Source organism: Pholcus phalangioides, unplaced genomic scaffold (assembly GCF_987345545.1).
Source record: "Pholcus phalangioides strain wild (caught in Gottingen) unplaced genomic scaffold, Ppha-v1.0 ptg000004l_1, whole genome shotgun sequence".
Taxonomy (NCBI): Eukaryota; Metazoa; Arthropoda; class Arachnida; order Araneae; family Pholcidae; genus Pholcus; species Pholcus phalangioides.
In genome coordinates this window covers 37,109,635-37,130,037 of record NW_028301597.1, presented here as the reverse complement: position 1 = coordinate 37,130,037, position 20,403 = coordinate 37,109,635, and the positions used below count along the sequence as shown (strand labels likewise).

General features: G+C 37.2%; 1 protein-coding gene across 1 annotated transcript in view; it reads left to right on the top strand.

Moving 5' to 3' along the window:
• LOC149087384 (glycine receptor subunit alpha-2-like) overlaps nt 1–19,930 on the top strand; it is a 54,975-nt gene extending 35,045 nt beyond the window's left edge. Inside the window, exons 5-8 of the mRNA XM_089231843.1 lie at nt 5,234–5,316; nt 7,724–7,858; nt 13,238–13,617; nt 18,747–19,930. Coding sequence (XP_089087969.1) covers nt 5,234–5,316; nt 7,724–7,858; nt 13,238–13,617; nt 18,747–18,923 — 775 coding nt within the window. The 3' untranslated portion in view covers nt 18,924–19,930. The remainder of the gene's footprint in view (nt 1–5,233; nt 5,317–7,723; nt 7,859–13,237; nt 13,618–18,746) is intronic.
• Nucleotides 19,931–20,403: the final 473 nt, after the last annotated feature.

Here is a 20,403-nt window from a genome sequence, read left to right as displayed (position 1 = left end):
TTACTCGTATGCAAAAAAGTTTGCTAAGGAACTTTATTTGAAATGTTGACGAAGTAATTTTTCATTCACGTTCTTCGCGTAGTGAAAGTAAGTCTCCAAGTCTAAAGTAAGTTAGTAAAGTCTCCAAAATAAATTTCGAAGTCCCATTTCTCATTTAATCCTTCGTTGCATTCAATTCTTTGATTTCCTTAAAACTTCCCGTAGATTTTTCTTGTGCTGTCTCGTTCCCATGATCGCAACTGGAAGATAGCTGGAAATCTATTGGATTTCGCGTAAAAGAACGTCTGCGTCTTAAAAGAAGTCGATATAAAGGGGATATAGAATCAATCCCTTCACTTTCTTTTCTTTTATGTTCGAAAATTCAAACTTTCTCCAAAACTTTATCGCGGGATTAACTTTTATTCGGAAATAACAATTCATAATAAAGTTAAGTGGGCGCGGTAGCCCAGGTCGATAAGATACTCGCTTAAAATACCAGAGGATGCGAGATTCATTGAGACTGGTTATTTGTGGAGGTGAAGATTACAAGGAAGAAAAAGGGGGCAGTGATGAATTTTCTTCCTTGTAATCTTCATCTCCACAAATAACCAGTCTCAATGAATCTCGTATTGACAAGTGGAGAGGACATTTCTATATACCAGAGGATGTTTAGAGGTGACGCGAGTTCGACAACCGCTTTGACCTGGTCGGAAAACTTTCTTGACACAAGGGTACAATAGAAATGGTGACCACTGGAAAAGACTGCTACCGCAGAGAGTCCCACATCGAGGGTGGGTTAGCGCACCAAACTCTTGGGGAGTATAAAAAGAACGCTGCCGTTCGGAATCGGCAATAAATTGTAGGACCCTGTCAAATTAGCCCTCGTGTGCAGAAAATTGCTGTGGTGCGACAAAAATGATCAATAAAGTTAAGTGAGTGACAAAATTTATCGTACACCGGGGTTTATGGAAGATTTACCGCCAACAATTCACAGCCGGGAAATTCGCCGACAACAATTCACGGCCATGCAATTCACCGTTAAGAAAATTTACCGTCCAACAATTCATCGACGAAAAATTCACAGCTGGGAAAAATTCACGAACCAACAATTCATCGACGAAAAATTCACAGCTGGGGAAAATTCACCGACCAACAATTCATCGATAACAGTTCGACACGAGTCAGTGAATGAGTGAGGAATGACTGAGTGAGTGTCAGTAAATAATATAGTAGTGATTGAATCAGTAAATGATACAGTAGTAGGTGAGTGAATGAGCGAGTGACAGAGTGAGCAACCTAGAGAAAGTGAATGACCTAGTGAGTCATGGTGAGCGAGCCAGTGGTAGACTGAGTTGATGAGTGAGCGTGACCTGGTGATTCAGTGTGTGACAGAGTGAGAGACCTAGTAGGTAACTGAACGACCTGATGATTGAGTGCAAATGGCATAGTGAGTGACCTGGTGAGTTGATGATAGAATCAAGGACCTAGCGAGTTCATGACAAAGTGAGTGACTTCAAGAGTAAGTGAGTGGACCTAGGGAGTAAATGAGTGACCTAGAGTTCAAATGAGAGACCGGGTTACTGTGAGAGAGTGATTGAGTGAGTGATAGAAGGAGCGACCCAGTGAATGAGTGATAGAATGAGCTAGTGATTGACCGAGTGACCTGGTGAGTGAGTGAGCGACAGAGAGCTGACTCTAGTGGCAGGCCGGTTTCGCTCATTCATTCACTCACTCATGTCGAACTGATGTCGGTGAATTGTTTTGCTTTGAATTTCCTCAGCGATGAATTTTCCATTCGGTGAATTGGTGTCGGTGAATTTTCTGGACACGGTTCACACGGTGCTGTGTGTGGATATCCTCTGATTTCTCTCTCACAGTTAAATTGAAGAGTATTTTCAGTTGATGGATTTTATTACCATCATTGAAACGCAATCGAAACACATATTATGTACACAAAGCATAGCCACCTTTCTAGGACAGAGGTATTCACCGTATGGCCCATGGGCCACATGTGGCCATCGAAGGTTTCTTTCTTTGGCCCGCAAACAAAAAGTTTTACATAGTTACGGAATTTATAGAAATGCTTAAGAAAAAAATTTCAATGATAAAATATACTTCATAAGTTTTCAAAGGAGTAATTTCAAAATTAGTTTTGGAAAACATTTCAGATCTAATCAGAGAAATAATTTTAGATTTGATGAGAGATATTTTAAGAATTATTGACGTTTTATTTTTTTAATGAAAAAATACTTTCGGAATTAATGAAAATTCACATTTATCAAAAAAAAAGTTTCAGGGTTAATAAAAATTCATGTTTGATGAAAATATAATTTGGGAATAAATAAAAATTTTTGCCTGCTCATCCAATTAATGATCAAATTGCAAAAAAAAAATTTATGTATGGTAACTGGTTACTAAAATGATATATTTAAATTTTAAAAAAAATGGATATTAACATGTTTTCTTTGATAATTTATCTAAAATTTCCGATTAATTAACTTTTCAATCAGTATAAATTAATTAATTTAAAACTTAAAACAATCAGTAATTATGATTTTGGGGAACATCTTGTACCATGTAACTAAATAAATTAAGAAAAACTATTTTTACAATTTTTACAAAAAACTATTTTTCTATGTTTAAAAAAATTATTTCTGTTCATGGTCACGGAAAAAAAAAATTCGAGATAAAAAAAATCAGGATAAAATTTCCATAAATTTCATTTTCGAAAACTCATAAAAAACCTAATTTCTCTGTGAACAAGATTTAGAAAAATACTATGACACTTACTGAACTTTTTAATTTCCAAAAATTAAATTTTAAAGAATAGTTTGTATGAAAATTACTGGAATTTTTTTTTTAACATGGCGTTGTTTAAATGCAACTTCAGTCAAAAATGGGTTAATGAAAGCTCATACTTAATGAAAAAATAATTATAGAAAAATTGGAAATTTTATCCATATTAAATAGCGAAATAAATTACATTCTCCTAGTAATGTACAGCCTCCCCCTCCCCGTTTGACTAAGAGCCCTAAGGCCCGTTGTACCCACAATATCAGTATAACCTGTTCGGTCCTCGGGCTGAATGGAAATTTTTTTTGTCCCGCAATTTCTGAAATGTTGAAATAGCCCCCGTTTTAAGTGTAGTGTAGATGTAGTTCCCAAAATTTTCTAGGATTTTTATAGATCCTGTTGTTATAATATTTTTGACATTATTACGTAGAAATATATTCTGTCCTCCAAATGGCCGAATTGTCAAAGTTTCACGAAGTAGACCGTAAATTACCAAATTGTTTTAACAGGAGGTATTCGTAATTAATTTGATTAGTTTCCGAGTTGGCTTTCCGAAAATGGGTACTGACAGCTGCTCATGGTAAAATGATTAGCATGTCGCTTGGAGTTTAATGTAATTCAAGGGAACACGGTACGAGATAGGACGTTGCAAGATGCTGTCCTTGCTAAAATCTGAATTATTGTTGCGTGATAAGTTTTATCCTGTAACATGTTAACATAAACGGGGTTTTCCAGGAAGAGTGCCCGAGAAGAGTGATGAAATTTCTATCACGATTTGAAAACCGAAGTATAACGCTGAAAATTTAGCTGAAATAATTTCACTTCCGGAAAATATAAATTAGAAACTATTTTAATAATCATTTGTATTTGAGCCCTTATGCTGTCTTTGTAGCTGTATTGAGCCCTTTGTTGTTTTCTGTGGCCCGGCGCTAGGTCCTGAACACGTTTTCCCTCGTTGGCTTGTTGGATCGGGTGAGTCCTCCTCCGTAAGGGACAGAGCGGGGGTCACGTCTGGTGTTCGGGTGAGCGTTCCGCCGTGGCGATTAGCATGATTATGCATGATTAGCATATTAAATTATTAGCATGTCGCTTGGAGTTTAATGTAATTCAAGGGAACACGGTATAATGTACGAGATAGGACGTTGAAAGATGATGTCCTTGCTAAAATCTAACACATAAATAATTTTTCTATTGGTTCGAAGCACTAATGCGTGCCGATCTCCCCTTTGAAAAGTTTCGCCAGCAACAGGCCTACAACGGTACAAGTATACACTCATAGTTAGAAAAAGTGATGGCAGATGGCAGCACACTACACATAGCAAGCCTAGCAGGGAAGACGCGTGGTCGAGGACCTGGTGTGGCTACGCTGGATAGCTCACCTGAGCCAACAAGCCAACGAGGGAAAACGTGTTCAGAATCTGGCGCCAGGCCACAAAAAACAACAAAGGGCTCAATAGAGCTACAAAGACATCATAAGAGCTCATCGATATAAATTTTTTATAATTGTATACAGATTTAAATATTTCTATTATACAAAATTATTATACTAAAAGGTATATATACAGATTTAAATATTTCTCTTTTTCTAAATAATGTGTCATGTACTGTATTTTATATGCATAATAAAGCACCCGACACCGCCCAACACCCCTCATGTAGGGCAGTGACTAAAATTGACAATGGTCGATAGAGCCTGGGCGGTGTACGGTATGAAATATGAAAATACAGTCAAACCTCGTTAGTGCGTCACCCGGTTAACACGTCACTCCGCTTACCGGATCACTTTTTTTGGAAGTCCCAATTGTCCTCAGGCAGGAATTGGCAAGCTATGGCTTACTCCGTTTAACGAGTCACTCCGCTTACTAAGTCATATTTTTGCTCTTCCAAGAGTGACTCATTAACGAGGTTTGACTGTATACGCATAGTAAGCATTGCACAGTAACAAACTTCACATTAGATTCACATCACGTACACGTACGCTCCAACGTGTACCAATTCGTTAGAAATTCCGCTGAGGAATGTGGACGAGGTGCATGTGTGGTTTAGTAGTAGTAGTATATTTATTTATCAATAAAATGTAAATTAGTAAAATTTATGGCATTTGCTTCTTTTATGGGAACAAAAGTAATTTACTGCAAAACATATGGGAAATTTTCTGATTAGATACCATGGTTGAAATTATTGAATTCTGTCACTTTCTACGAGGTAAAATGATCGTTATCTCACCTAACATGAAGTCTGTTACTGTGTAAATTTTATACTCAAAATCTTTACAGTATAATCTCCGCCATAGAAAACTCTAAGGGAGTTCGTAAAAGTTTGAACTATCCTAAATTCTAACTAACCAAAGTTATAATGTATCTGTATATTCAGATGAATATACAGCCTGAAATTTTAAACAATTCTGACAGCGAGAAAAATTATTTAAAAAAAATTTAATTCTCCTAATATCTATTTATAGGTTGAAACTTCGTTTTTCCTGCATGATGGATCTCTATCGTTATCCTATGGATTCTCAAGTTTGTAGCATTGAACTGGCTTCCTGTAAGTCAACGTATTCTTATTTATCTAAATTAATACTTATACAGGGTGCACTGTAAGTTCTGATGCGACCATTATCTCATCAACTGTGTCCGTGGTATGATTCCAATTTAAAGAATGCTCAAAAGGCGTTCAAAAGTTTTCTTTTACCAGTTTTGAGAGTGATGATACAGGGTGTCACAAAATTAAAGAAAAACTAAATTTTTATACTGTCCCTTTGTCCGTGAAAGTTGTTTCGCTGTCTTTTCTGAGCCCAACAAAAAAAATCCCATGTTTCCGAATTCGGTGTTTTTTAGATATTCTAATTGAAAAATCGGTAACAAGTTGGGAAATAACAGCAAAAAACTGACGGACAACGCTCCTGTCTCTCATTTATGATGTTCTTTCCAACTTTTCTCCGATTTTTGAATTCGAATATCTCAGCGGATTCGAATATCAAAGGAAATGTATCGAAATTCGAATATTTCTCAGCGAATATCGCAGTTAAAAACATAGGATCTCTTTTGTTGAACTCAGAAAAGGCAGTGCGACAACTTTCTAATTGGAATTTAGAAGACAGGGGGACGGTGTAAAAATTTAGATTTTTTTATTTTGTGACACACTGTATTTTCACTGTCAAAACTGGGTAATTTTTGAACACATTTTGAGCATTTTTTCAAATTGAAATCATACCTCTACAATAAACGATTGATGAGATAAAGGCCATATCAGGGTGTATACAGGACACCCAGCATTCCTGACTATGTAACTCTTACTTTTTTTTACCGAGTATAAATGCCCCAACGCCGCTGTGAGGCCGTGTGGGCATTGTTTGGACTCTCGCCCTGAGGATCCAGGTTCGAATCCTGTTGACGGCACAGTGGTGGTCGACTGAAGTTGGTGTCCGGGGGGGTTTTCCAGCTTCTAGGCGTGAATGCGAGCCGGTCTCCCATTTGAAAAAGTCTCTCCGCAGAGAGCAGGCAGGCCTACAACACGATACTAACATAACATGAAAATTCAAGCATTTCCATCTTCACTTCAGAAAATGGAAGCCAGATGGGCAGCATGAACACGAAACAAGCACAACTCGACAACATAAATACGTTTGGCTAAGTATACACTCATAACACACATTCTCCGGCATGGGCCGATTCATTCCGTAGAGGAATGTGTACGAGGATAGACCTACATGTTCGGTTAAGTAGTAGTCCAACCTCGAATGTGCAGCGGCCACACAACAAAAACTTCAACTTAGGGGCCATTCAAGTATTACGTAAGCAGATTTTCAGCCATTAATGACCCCCCTCCCCTTGTCAGCAAAACACTGACCCCCCCCCCCCCGTCAGCAAAATTTCGTCAGCAGCTTAGAATATTTCATATCATCAAAAAGGGGTCATTGATGACGTAAGCAACCTTCAAACCTCCCCTCCTCCCCCCTTGTCATCAAAAGTCAGCAAATCCGAACCCCCCCCCCCACCCTCGATGCTGACGTAATACTTGAATGACCCCTTATAGGGAATTCCGATTTCAGAGTGAGGTAAAAGAAAGTTGCATTAAAATAACAGTGCTATTTATATAAACGAATATCGTATTAGAAAATTACAGTATGTCAAACTGATGGATATGAAGAAATTCGAAAATATACAAGTTATTTAATTTAATCATATTTAATTATTGAATGAGAATATTTAGAAATAAACTAGACGTGCATACTGTACTATAGAAACGGACGCATACATGAGATACTCGTTTATATGAAAAAATGCATTATAAATAAAGTGCATACAAAGATTATTTTCTGTTAAAAAATGCAATGATTTTTGACTGTATCTCTTTTTTTTTTGTCTTTCTTTCGTGAGAAAGTCATTCACTTTTTGCAAGCAGACAAATGAATCTGTCGAATTCTATTGCTGAATGTTAAATTCCGAATTCTATAGCTAAATGCTAAATTCTATAGTTAAATGCTCAATTCTGTTGCTAAATGCTGAATTCTACTGCTAAATGCTGAATTCTACTGCTAAATGCTGAATTATATTGCTAAATGCTGAATTATATTGCTAAATGCTCAATTCTCTTGCTAAATGTTCAATTCTCTTGCTAAATGCTCAATTCTCTTGCTATACTCTATTGTTAAATGCTAAATTATGTTGCTGAATGCAGAATTCTATTACTAAAGGCTGAATTCTATTGCTAAATGCTGAGTATATTGTCAAATGCTCAATTCTCTGTCGTACTGAAATTTTTTTTCCCTGTAGCACTTGCATAAAAATTCCCTGAGATATCAATAAATCAAATTCTTGATTTTTTGCCAACTCTTCAAAAACCATATCTCCTTACTTCTTTTTAAAATTCGGTTGCTTTAGCACTCTAAAAATGGTAAAGATAAAAAAAAAAAAAAATTCAAATTACCAATACTATAATTTCCCAACAGTTTCGAAGACTACAGACGAGCTACACCTCAGATGGACGAATCAGGATCCCGTTATGTTATACGATAATCTCAAGCTTCCGCAATTTGAAATTGAGAAAGTTAATACATCCTTATGCAAGGAGAAATTCCATATTGGTAAGTGTAGTTCAACACCAGTCCATGAAGATTATATAATTGCTGGTTTCTCACATTTAAGTCATAGATCTTTAGAATAATTTGTGTTTCCGTTTAATAATAATGTAATATGATACAGGCGAACTTGACTGATATTCGAACTAGGTTAATTCGAATTCTTGGATATTTGGGATTTTAAGAATACCCCTTGCGTTCCCTTTCAATTCAGTGTTAAAATGTCTTGCTTAATTCGAACTTTTTCCACTAATGTTTTGGATGATTCGAAATTTCATTCAGATATGCCATTCGCAAAGTTTTCTTTGAAAATTTCTGGCTAACTTTTGCTCATGTTTTTCTTTATTCCGTGATTTACTGATCTTTCTTGAAATATAGCATAAAAACACGCTTTTCTGTGACTGTAAGAAGCAATACTTTCGTTATCAGTCGCACGCACACTGGTTTTTGTCTTCCAGTGGGTGTTTCACCAGATCTTTAATGACTTACTTTATCAGCGCTTGCCAATGTCTGCAGATGTAAATGCTACTTGTCAGGAAATACGAAGCTTTTGTGTGGTAATCACTTCTCCACAGACGGAATGTTTTAAGTGGGATGCTGAACTCGTCACCTGTCTGCTAAAATGTGTTGGAAGTTCACGTCCCTCACTCTAGCATTATTACTCGTTTATTTTGGAATACCAGTGTAGGTAGCTCAGCATAATTGTTTTTTGTCCAGATACCTCTAGTTTTACTATAAAAAAGGTGTGGTGGATTTATGGAGGCGGACATTGGTGAAGTAGCGAACAAAGTCACGTTGATTATTCTCATGAACAGGGCGAAAACGAAAAAAGTTACTCACAGTGGAACTTCGGTCAACGAGCAATTCGCATAACGAGCAAAACTTTTGAACAAATTTTGACCCGGTTAACGAGCAATGATTCACATTACGAACAAAAATTTTGCGCTTTGTTCATTTATTTTCACGTTATCACAACTGAGCTGATGATTTTTTGCTTTCGCCCCACACGTGTTATGTAATTGCGAATAATATTCGAACAGAACTGTGCATGTGTTCTTAAAAAAGGAAGCTAACCACGTTTCCCAATGAGGAGACATTCTGCTATCGAGAGATACAATGTTTTCCCCTTTTCAGATCACAGTCGAAAACTTAATTTTCTCCCCCTTTCCCCCACTCTCTAGATTGCAATATAACACACAGTGCGCCGTTGTCCGCAGAAGGGTTTTACTGTACATATAGGTATAATACGATACATAAATAAATCGATTGGGTCCGTTAGACAACTTTGGCATCATTCCAATCAGATTACACCGAGATAATCCATAATCAACGCATAGGAAACCCGATGACTTATCAAGGAGTAGTGTTTACTTGAACGTAATGAGAAAGACACATAAGATGGGTTTGAGATTCGGATAAGATGGATTATCTAGGGATAAAGATCGATAGATGATATTAAGACTGTATTTATCAAGTATTACAGGTGTATATAAATGGTCTATCAGATACCAATTTTGAAGGCATCGTACTAAATGAGAACGATTTGAGAGGAATGTTGGACCAAGTTCGTATCAAGTGTTAAACTGTATAATTAGATATAATTTTTACTCTTCGGTTAACCCCCTTAAAGTCTCCCAACATATACACATGGATTTCCGAAGACCATCTAAGACTCAAATTGTTTAAATTAGGGTTTTCACCGGTTCTTTTTATAAACTTTTAAGTGGCATTTACGAGATATCTCGACTCTTTAAAAGCCTCCTGTTTTAGCATTGACAAGTAAAGATATTTTGTCAAGTTGGTTTTCTCAATAGAACACACACTTCCCCCTATACCCTTACTTCGCACCTAACTGAAAATCGTAATAAAGCCTCTACTTCCTTAAAAGAAGATATGGCGTCTTAAAGGGGTTAAAGGAATTTCTGCTGTGCCGCTTAAATGGGATAATCAAAGCAATTTTGCCAATCAGAAGCAAAAGTTTGCAGCCAAATGAGAGAAAAGTTTAGCCGAGTTATAATGAAAACCAATCATAACTAGACAAAAGAAATTCAGGATTTTAACACATGCGTGGGGGTTGACCATATTCCATTGAACCAAACATGCTATTTATCAATGAGCCAGCTTTCGCTAATGCGAAAAAATAGTCAATAATTGTTCCTGAACAGTAAAGTTAATTATCTATCATTACTGTAAATTCTACATACTCAACCCATGCCTCGAGGGTTAAATGTGGCTCCGGCAATCACCTTATGTGGTGTCCGCGATCTCAAACCTAATTTTATGAAAATAAACCCAGCGGCACATTTTCCAGATCGTGGCACAAGGCACGTTTCCAAATCAATCAAGTGACTCGCAGCGGAATTCCACATCGCTGAAGTGGCCCCACGGTACATTTCGAGATCACTTGAGTGAACCGCGACGCAGTTCCAGAGCACTTAAGTGACCTGCGGCACATTTACAGATCACTTAAATGATCCGTGGTTTATCTGCAGATCACCTGAGTGATCCGTGGCACAGTTCTAGAGCATTTAAGTGACCCGCAGCCAATTAAAAAGACACTAAAGTGACTAGAGCGGTGCAATTCCATATAACTTAAGTGGCCCAGATCACTAAAGTGACCCGCGACACAGTCCCAGTTCGCTCAAGTGGTCCGTGACACATTTACAAATCACTCAAGTGACCTGCGGGCATAGCCCCCACATTCTTGAGCCGGTACTTGGGTTGAGATCTTTGGCTAGAGACAGAGAAGCCCCTTCTATATTGATTTCATAGTATAGGAATACAAAAAAAAATTTAAGATTTGTCTCGGGCCCCTGTCCAATACAAACAGATATAACCCAGGCTCTGTCCAGTAGGGCCCATGGACTAGAGCTTTGGCAACTTTACCTTTGTGGGGCGTCCATGCCTGCGTTGCTGTTCCAGATCACTTAAGTGGCCCACGACACGTTCTCAAATCAATGAAGTAGCCTGCACTCTCCTGAAGGTTGAGCACCTTTGCTATAAATAATCAAATCATTTCAAAAAAATAAATAAACACTATCGAAACTGAGAACAGGATGTTTGGTCTACTTACGGCTGCTAGTAGTTGATTCAGCAGCCTAAACCTCTTTTGGAGGATTTAACCTCTTTACGATCATGGGCCTATAATATTATGTCCAAACACCGTGAACAATGCATTAACCCATATGGATTGCGGGTACTATACCAGTAGATATAATTTCTTCAACCAATTCAGAAGCGGGTTAACCAATTCACTTACAAGCTTTTGGCAAAAAAATTTAGATTATCTGTGTTTAACGAATCGGCAATAAATCTGGTAACCTTGTCCTAACCTAACCGCATTATTAGAAAAGGGAAGCAGGGCGGGGGGGGGGAGGAAATATATATATACATACATACATATATAAGCGGAAAAGTATAATTGATAAGGTAGACAAGAGGTTTTTAGAGTCCTCTTTTTACCCTCACTCTATGTATTCTCTTTCGCTCTTACATGTATATAATTGAAAGATACATTACACGTGTGCAAGAAAAAATCGTTGACGAGATAACGTATAGAAAGAAAGGAGGAAAAGAAAAGAGCAACTTCTCCGAAGAGAATAGGGTTACTATACGGCTTTTTCCGAGGGTGAAGAAAAGAAACACAGAGAACTTGTTTGAATTTATTCCATTGGTGTTTGGACGTAACCTAAGCCCATCATCGTAAAGAGGTTAAAAACTCTGATTTTAAGCCTACTCTGTGTGTGTGTGCATAAAATTCTGCATAAATTTCAAGGGAACTAACTTGAACGTTCATCGACCGCATGATGTTGATCTTAAACGTTTCGTGATGTTTGAACATAACTGCAGCCTAAATATGAGCCGCATCATTACGTCGCAGGATAAATTACGTCTTGCGGTAATTACTGTAATGTCCCCCATCCACGAAACTTGTTCCGAATGTATCAGAACTGTTTCTTGGAGGTTAAAGACCATGGCATTATTCTTTCCAACTTATCTCTGATCTCACTCATTTCATTATGCCACGTGCGTATGTTTTTCCGTGAGATCAAAAAGCACGCAAACTTGAAAATTTGTAAGAAATTCTTTTCCGCAAAAAAAATTCGGCTTCGTGTCAAACTTTTCTGTTTTTATAAAAAGTGTTTTCGTGTTCTGTTTGCTCTACAGGGTGGTCATAAATTAGCTTTACCGATGTACGAGCCCCTAGCGGCGGCCGCAAATCGACGAATGCAAATTAAATTAAGGATATACGTTTTTGAGAGTATGACAAAAATTAAAACAGCTACACTCACTTTTATACGTTGCAATCTGATCGACGTAGTAAAAAAACCATTGGTGGCGTTGGAATAGTACCTGTAGCGTGATAAACGTCGGCGCGAGACACGAACGGAACGGACCGAACACGGTCTCGCATTGTCACTTAGGCGATATAAGCACATTGCCCCGGAGGGCATGATCGTCCCGGAGAAAACTCTGAGTTACAAGGAGAAAATAATGATAACAAAATAATTGCGGTCCTTATCATGGGATCAAAATGAACCCTAGTCATGTATGTACATTCATATAAAGTTACAAAAAACATGCGTGAGGTCAGATACATAATGAAGAAAATTTGATAATCCGATATTTATTCAGACCCCCTATTTTAGGGTAGTTAAAGGATCCTTAGAAGATATGCTTTCAAGTACGGTATTCAAAGTAACATGTACTAGTATAAATATATACACAAAAGTGCAAGACTATACAAAACGAATGAGTAAAAATAAATAATAAATCAACGGCTCTGGCGTGGGACCTGAAGGACCCCGAGTCATTTACATTCAGATATAATTCCAGAAACCATCAGGAATAACGAAACTAATCAGATTATACAAAGAGTTCGGGAACCCCTTTGGAAAATAGGCACTAGACACAGACTAAGAAACACGTGGAAACGACTAGCGCACATCGTATTACTGCCGCAAGAAGTCCCACATCGGGAGGTTAGTGCACCAACCCCTTGATGAGATTTTCTGCCTTAATCTGCGCCTTGCGCCAACGTTTACGGTGCTACAGGTGCCGTTCTAACGATATATTCACGGGTATTTCACTGCACCGATCTTTCAGCAATGCATAAATATGAGTATTGCCATTTGAATTTTCCGAAATTTTGTTTGTGTGACCGTAACCGCGAGAGTTAGAAATTTGTTTTCCCCTTTCCATTTTAAAGCGCATATTTTGAGTCACCTATATCTCGAATTTCATTCGCATTTGTTGATTTTTGCGACGCTAGATGGCCTGTATAACGGCAAAGTTATTTTATTACCACCCTGTATGTTTATTTTTTAATGACCGAATTTTGAACAGCAGAATGGGACTTGTATTTTCTTTTTTTTACTAAACAAGGTGAATACAGCTGTCTGCGAGCTGACTTTTTCCTGCGCCGTTCCGTCGGGTACCATCTAGTGCAGTCATATTTGCCAACGATACTCATCGTCGTCATCTCGTGGGTGTCATTCTGGTTAGACGTGAACGCGATCCCGGCTCGAATCACCCTGGGAGTTACGACACTGCTGACGATCTCGTCCAAGGGTGCCGGAATCCAGAGCAACTTACCGCCGGTGTCATACGTCAAGGCGATGGACGTTTGGATGGGTACGTGCACCACATTCGTGTTCGCCGCTCTGCTGGAATTCACGTTGGTGAACTACATGTGGAGGAAAGGACCTACTGACACCGCTGCAGGTATCGCTCAAACCACTGTCGTCACGTTAAGGGCATCGAAGGTGAGTTTTGAATATTAGGAACTCTCGATGCACGTCAAAAAATGGAATTAGTTATCAAAATCTGTGCGACCTTACTTTATTACTAAAAGGCTTGATGTCTCTCTACAGAAAGGTTACAAAATAACCATTAACCATGGAAAATACTTATTTTCCTGGTAATAGAACTATTCTGGGATGATTGGTGGCAGCGCACACAGATTTAAATTAGCGATTTTAATCATCGATACACACAGACACATACCTAAGAACCCTGAACACATTAGCACAGCGTGTCTAATCAGCAGCTCCTAGAGATAGAAGGCCTCTCTGCACTGTTTGCCTAAACGTCATTCGGACTACCTCGCAAGTTTGCCACATTTTGAAACACAGCATACTATTTCGTTCCTTCTTATTTTGGCGTAGAAACTTCCTGATTGGCTCACAAACGCCGACGTGGTGATATTCAAAATGACTTTGCAGCTGCTTTCCCATTCTGGACCTGACGGTGTGTGTGTGTGTGTGTGTGTGTGTGTGCGCGCGCGCGCGAGAGAGAGAGAGAGAGAGATTGGATGTGGGGCATAGATATCGCCAATTCTGATCCCGATCATTTCTTTTCCTCACAATAATGATACTGGCATGTACAGATTATTTTTTCCTTGAATATTCTGAGGAAAAATGGACTACTTACTGACCTCACAAGCAGAGTGCGGAGGCCTTCTATGTCTAGGAGGTGCTGGTCTAATACGCTGGTCTACGTTTAGGATGCAAACTTATACGTAAAAAGATTCACTGTATAATATGTTATGATACATTGTTTCGATCACCATCCATATGGCATCATTTCTGCGAGGTTGACATGACTTGATGCTGGTTTGTTGGTTGATATCTGTGTACGCCATTGTTTGATAGACTCTTTCAACGATGATGTATGAACACACACACACGCCTCGGAATACGTGTTGGTTCCGAGGTGTCAACCCCATCTCACCTAACTCGAAATCAAAATCTGTTCGCATTACTCCCCGATGATAACCCTAAAAAATCATAATTACGAATACTGATTCATTAGTCTTGGAGACTTCTTGAAATCCTAGGCAGACTCATCTACCATCTTTAAGTGCAACTGATACGCCATACGCAGTATTTTCGCTATTTTCTGTGGTTTCCCAACGTTAAAGAGCGAATGCGCGAGCCGATCTCCCATTTAAAAAAGTCTCCAGGGAGAGCAATCACTCCAACAAAATTTTAAAAAAATGCGCACACAATTCCACGACGCAAAAAAATAGCCTGTGCTATTTTAATTACTTCCGAATTTGGAAGACAGATAGCGCACAGCATTTCTTAAACATACATTCCTCAGAGACAAGCATCACGTTAGGCACAGAACACATGCAAACATATATTCCAACATTTTCAAATTCGTTAGAAGTTCCGCAGACGAATAAAAATATTGGGGTAGGTTGCGTCATAGACACGGCCGCAAGTTTTGACGTGAATAAATTCTTTGTTCCTACTTTTGCGTGGTAGATACTGACATAATGAAATTGATATCATCGGTTTTGTTTTTGGAATCGCAAAGAGACGGTACCAATGTTGTCTGTTTGTGTTGCGAAACTCTCGAGATACAGGTGAAACAATTTTATTACGAAAGCCTGCCGCGAACCTGGTGCCACGACTGGAAGGGATATTAAAACCAGCGTGGTATATCACTAGATTTCTCTTACCGAGATCTACCCACAGATATCAAAACCCACCGATATAATCTGAATCTTTCGAAAAATATGAGTGTTTTCATTATTTTGTTATGCATTTTTTATGAATGCACTCAGCATCGTCAGATGATTCAAAAGACGAATTCACGTCAAAAATACATTGCATCATACCATATACTTCATTTGCACGTTTCCCAGTGGTTTCAAACCAACAACCAATTTTACTTGAAGAATCATAACAAATAGTTGCGTTTTTATTTGGTAGGTGGCAGCAGGGATCCCAAATCAATTGCATTTCTCTCGTGGAAGGTAGTTATAAGTTTGGGAATTTTCTTGAAAAAAATGTCTTATTTCGCCAGTTTACAAATTATTCTCCTGTTTATGCCGGTCCGCAAAACTGTTCACTCAATTCCACTCGAATCCGCAAGTAGAAAAAAGTTGAACGAAACCGTTTATTTAAAAAAAAAAAAAAGACAGGTTCGAAACGCCTTCAAGCTCCGAATGAATGAAAATCGAAGAGTCTCAGATCGTATTCAATTCAGGTCAGTAGTAGTTCAGTCGAAATTCCAGTGATCAATAAGAAGCAGAAAGATTCGAAAAAAAATCAACTTCTCCAAGAAATTTCATGACCATGATGTCATCTGAGATTGATTTTTGTTACTTGGTGTTTAATAAAACTGTATTTGTGCATTTCTACAGAAATAACTGAAACATACAATAGTTTAATATGTGTCGATCAATCATTCCGACAGTTGAAAAATAAGGACGGTATTTTTCGGAGCACGCGATGTTTCTCAAACGATTCCGGAAAATATTTTCCCATTAAACTTGGAAACTTCAGGAGCAGAATTTCAAATTCTACAAAAACGAGTTGAAGACAGAATTGATTCAAAATGTAGAAACAAACTATTCCACTTTTTCTCTAGAAAAAAAACAACTTTTGATCGTTTTACATGAATATTTCATGATGAATCCTTGAATATGTACGCTTTTAAGGTTCATAGAAGATTTATAGTGCAATGTAAGTGAATATAATTATAATACCCCCACCCCCCATACGAGACGGACCACGACAGACAAAATGTTCACGTAAATAGGTCTATTTCGTATACATCTAGTGCTTCACTGGAATGTTTTGAGGTATCAGAATATAATTTTTGATTATTTCAATATCTTGAAGGCATTCGATTTGGATAATTATGGACAAGAAAAATTCTCACTATTCTTCGCTATCCAGTACTTTCAGTGAAATTTGACTGATTGAGAAGAGATTTCGCAGTTGTTTCAGTACAGGCTGATCTCTTTACTTCGTTGTTAAACGATGTCTATTAGCATTTTCCCATGGTAACGAGCTTGATAGGATATCATGTATCCCGATAGCTGAACACAAGAGCTCTGTCGGGAATTTCTTTTCACTCTCTCGTTCAAAATGTGCAAGGAAGGGTCTTCCAAAATTTTAACACACGCGAAATCCTTGGCAATTCTTTCCAAGACTATTACGTGGAACCCTAACAGAGATGAATTTTTCAGCGATATTACAACTATTTGTTCCGCAACAAATGAAAAATTTCACAGCCTACTAACACCAACTAACTAACTGAGCACACAGCGCAAACTTTTTTTGTGAACTTTCGTCAAACACCAATATACAGCGTGAACAAAAAGTACATAGCACATTAGGGGCCGTTCAAGTATTACGTAAGCAAATTTTTAGCCATTTTTTACCCCCTCCCCCCTCTTGTCAACAAAAGTCTGCAAACCGCTGACCCCCCCCCCCGTCAGCAAAATTTCGTCATCAGCTCTACCCCTCTGAATCCTAACTCATATTTTCATAAAGGGTGGTTGCTGACGTAAGCATTATCCAACCCCTCCCCCCTTGTCATCAAAAGTCAGCAAATCGGAAACCCTCTCCCCCCCCCCATCGCTGATGACGTAATACTTGAATGGCCCCTTATAAAAAGTTATAGAAATTCAACCTGTTGACATAAAAAAGCTCTGGTTTGCACTAAAATACTTATCACTGCGTATAATTATTTTTCGATTGAAAAGCAGTTCGAAATATCACTCACAGATGGTATCATAAAAATCTCGACATAACACAAAAAGGGGGGGAATTAATGTTCGTATCGATTTGCGTTACAAAAACAATACATTTTTGATACATTTACTCCTTTCTAATGATTTGCCAATTCTTCCAGGCTCCCAGTATATGGAAAAAATTATATTAATTTATTATAAGTATTTTATAGCTAGTATCTTTATAAATATCATTCAGCATAAACGGATGTCATGACTGTTTCCGCCGTAGTAATAATTTCATCATTTTGAAGATCAAAGAAACTCGGAGATTCAGGTTAACATAATATTTGACGAAATAATTTCCCCATGATGTTCCAGTAAATACTACAGTATCGTACGTTAGACAAAAATATTTTAGTTTTTCTGATATCATATGTAATATTAAAATACTTCTGGTATTTTTACGTGATAAATGGTATGAGATGAAAACAAAGTCATGATAATCTCTTGAAGCTACAAAGTCATGATAATCTCTTTCTTGTAAAACTGATGTCTAAGCCTCGATGGAAACGGGACCCTATCCTGCTGACTAAGTAAGCGCTGCAGCGCATAGGTACATCCTGTTTATCTAACGGATGTACGTCGTATTTTTCCGGATATATTCCGATGAAAACTGTCGCTTACGTTGTCCAACGACAGTAAACGGATAGTTTTCGTGTTGGTATTCGGCATTTTAAAATTTTGTGTTACCGAAAATAATACCATAAAATTTTTAACATGTTTTTAACGTTTTCAGGCTTATGGATCGACCAAATTCAAAGTTTGTTTCTTTTTATGGGCTGTTAATAATGTATAAGTATACAGGGTGATTCTAAATTCTTGGGGCAAACATTAAGAGATCATATAAGAATCCTAAACAAGCATTTTTGTCATAGAATATGTGGTTGAATCGCAATAGCAAAGGCAGTAGAGGGTGCTTTTAGAGAATGCACACAACAGCACATCACCAAAAACAAATATCGTATTTTTTTGACGGATTGCAGCAACAAATGCAATCAGCCATTCAAGGGTATTGTACTGCGGTAGGCTTTCTCATGGTGCAACTTGGGTAAAGAAACGAAATTCAACCTATCCAATTCAACTCCTATCCGATTTGAAGGTGCATATGCACTCTGAAATGGTTGATATCACATATCGCAGCAATCCATCGTAAAAATATGATATATGTTTTGGTGAAGTGCTGTTGAGCATATCTCTAAAAACACCCTCTACCGCCTTTGCTATTGCGATTCAGCGGCACATTCTATGACCAAAATCGGCTTCATCTCTTTAAGTTTGCCCCATGAATTTAAAATCACCATGTAGTGTTATAACGTGACAAATTTAAGTTTTAAATGTTTTTAAATGTTTTTTCGAAAGGCTGTCGTTGAGAAGCAAAGCGAAGACGCTGCTCCAAACACCGATAGTATCTTGACTTCGACAAGAAGATTCAACGCTCGATTCCAAGCTAAAAGGATCGATAAAATGAGTCGAGTCATGTTCCCTTTCTTCTTCATGGTCTTCAACATGATCTACTGGTTGTATTTCATGTCGTAAGAAAAGACTGACTGAACGTGATAAGAAAAAAAAATTCGTCTATGTTATTTTGTTATTATGGTTAGATTTTTTATTATTTCACTAATTTATTTGAAATGTAAGTTATCGAAATGTGTATATGTATCCTAAGAATGTAATGTATTTAAAGTTTGTAAATACAGAAGAGAGAGAAGCTGTGTAAAGGGTTATTATGTAAGTAACCAAGTGATAATCTCCCACCGAAATTCGCACTTATCGAATATTTTTGACTTATTTAAATTTTGCTACTTCTAAATTTTCAACATTCGCAACATTACCGCATTTCTTGCGGTGCTTACGTTTGAAAATCTGGTTTTCAAGGCTTGTGAAACCTATGTTAATTTAAATTTATGTTTTTTTTAAATTTAATTTTAAAAAATTTATGTTTTTCATTCTTTAAAAATGTTGCATAAATTCGCTGCTCATCTTCTCTAACAAATACAGGGTCTCTGGTAAATTCGTAACCAATAAAAATTCCTTAAAAAAAATGAAGGATTTGGTATATTTTCATGTGATTTGGGGAAAAAGTATTTTCACAGAAAGGGATTTTTTTAGTATAAAAAAAAAATTAGTTCAAATTTTTGTCGATAGAGAACGCTGCACGAAAGAAAATCGCAGAATTCCATGGGGGGAAAAATTTCAATCTCTTCTGTGTCCGACACGTTCATAAGGCTTAAGCCGACGATGGCATAACAACTTCACCAATAGTGCTATGTAAGTCGTTAGTAAGGCTATTAGTCATGCACCCTGCACTATATAGGATTCTAATTTACATATTTCCAGTGACTTGCTTTCATGTATCATCTTCATGTAGCAAATTTTTTTTCGGTATTGAAAAAAAATCCCCTCTTCAAGAGAATTATTGCAAACAGCATTCAAATATATAACAGCTTTCCTTCAAGTTTTACGAATTTTTCAACTATTTACGAATTTATGGGACACCCGGTATATTATAATGTATTTTTTTTAATCGAAAATATGGTTTTCGTAAATAATGGAAAAGTAATCAAATGACTTTTTCCCGTTTTTAGATCTTCCAGAATAATACTTATTAATAAGTTGTATCTTTTTATAATTTTATTCGTGATAATTTAATAAATTGATTGGTTTTCTTAAAAATATATCATATTTTCCCGCAAATCACCACAATTTAACATGTCGATTTAAATAAGTTATTTATTTTGTGGTTGATCTCTCTATAATGTATTTTAAAATTTGCATTATTTTTCTCTGTTCTAATTTCGAATTCGATTCGAATGTTCGATTCCAACATTATTTCATATATGAATATATGAATTAGTGTTGGTCGGAACACTATGTGCCAAAATTTCATAAAATTTCATTTTTCGGTTTCTGAAAATGCGTCAGAAAACGATACTTTTTATTTCAAAAAATGCATTAAATTCCGAGATAAATGTGTAAACACATAAAATTTCACTTTCAAAGGCAATCAATACTGATG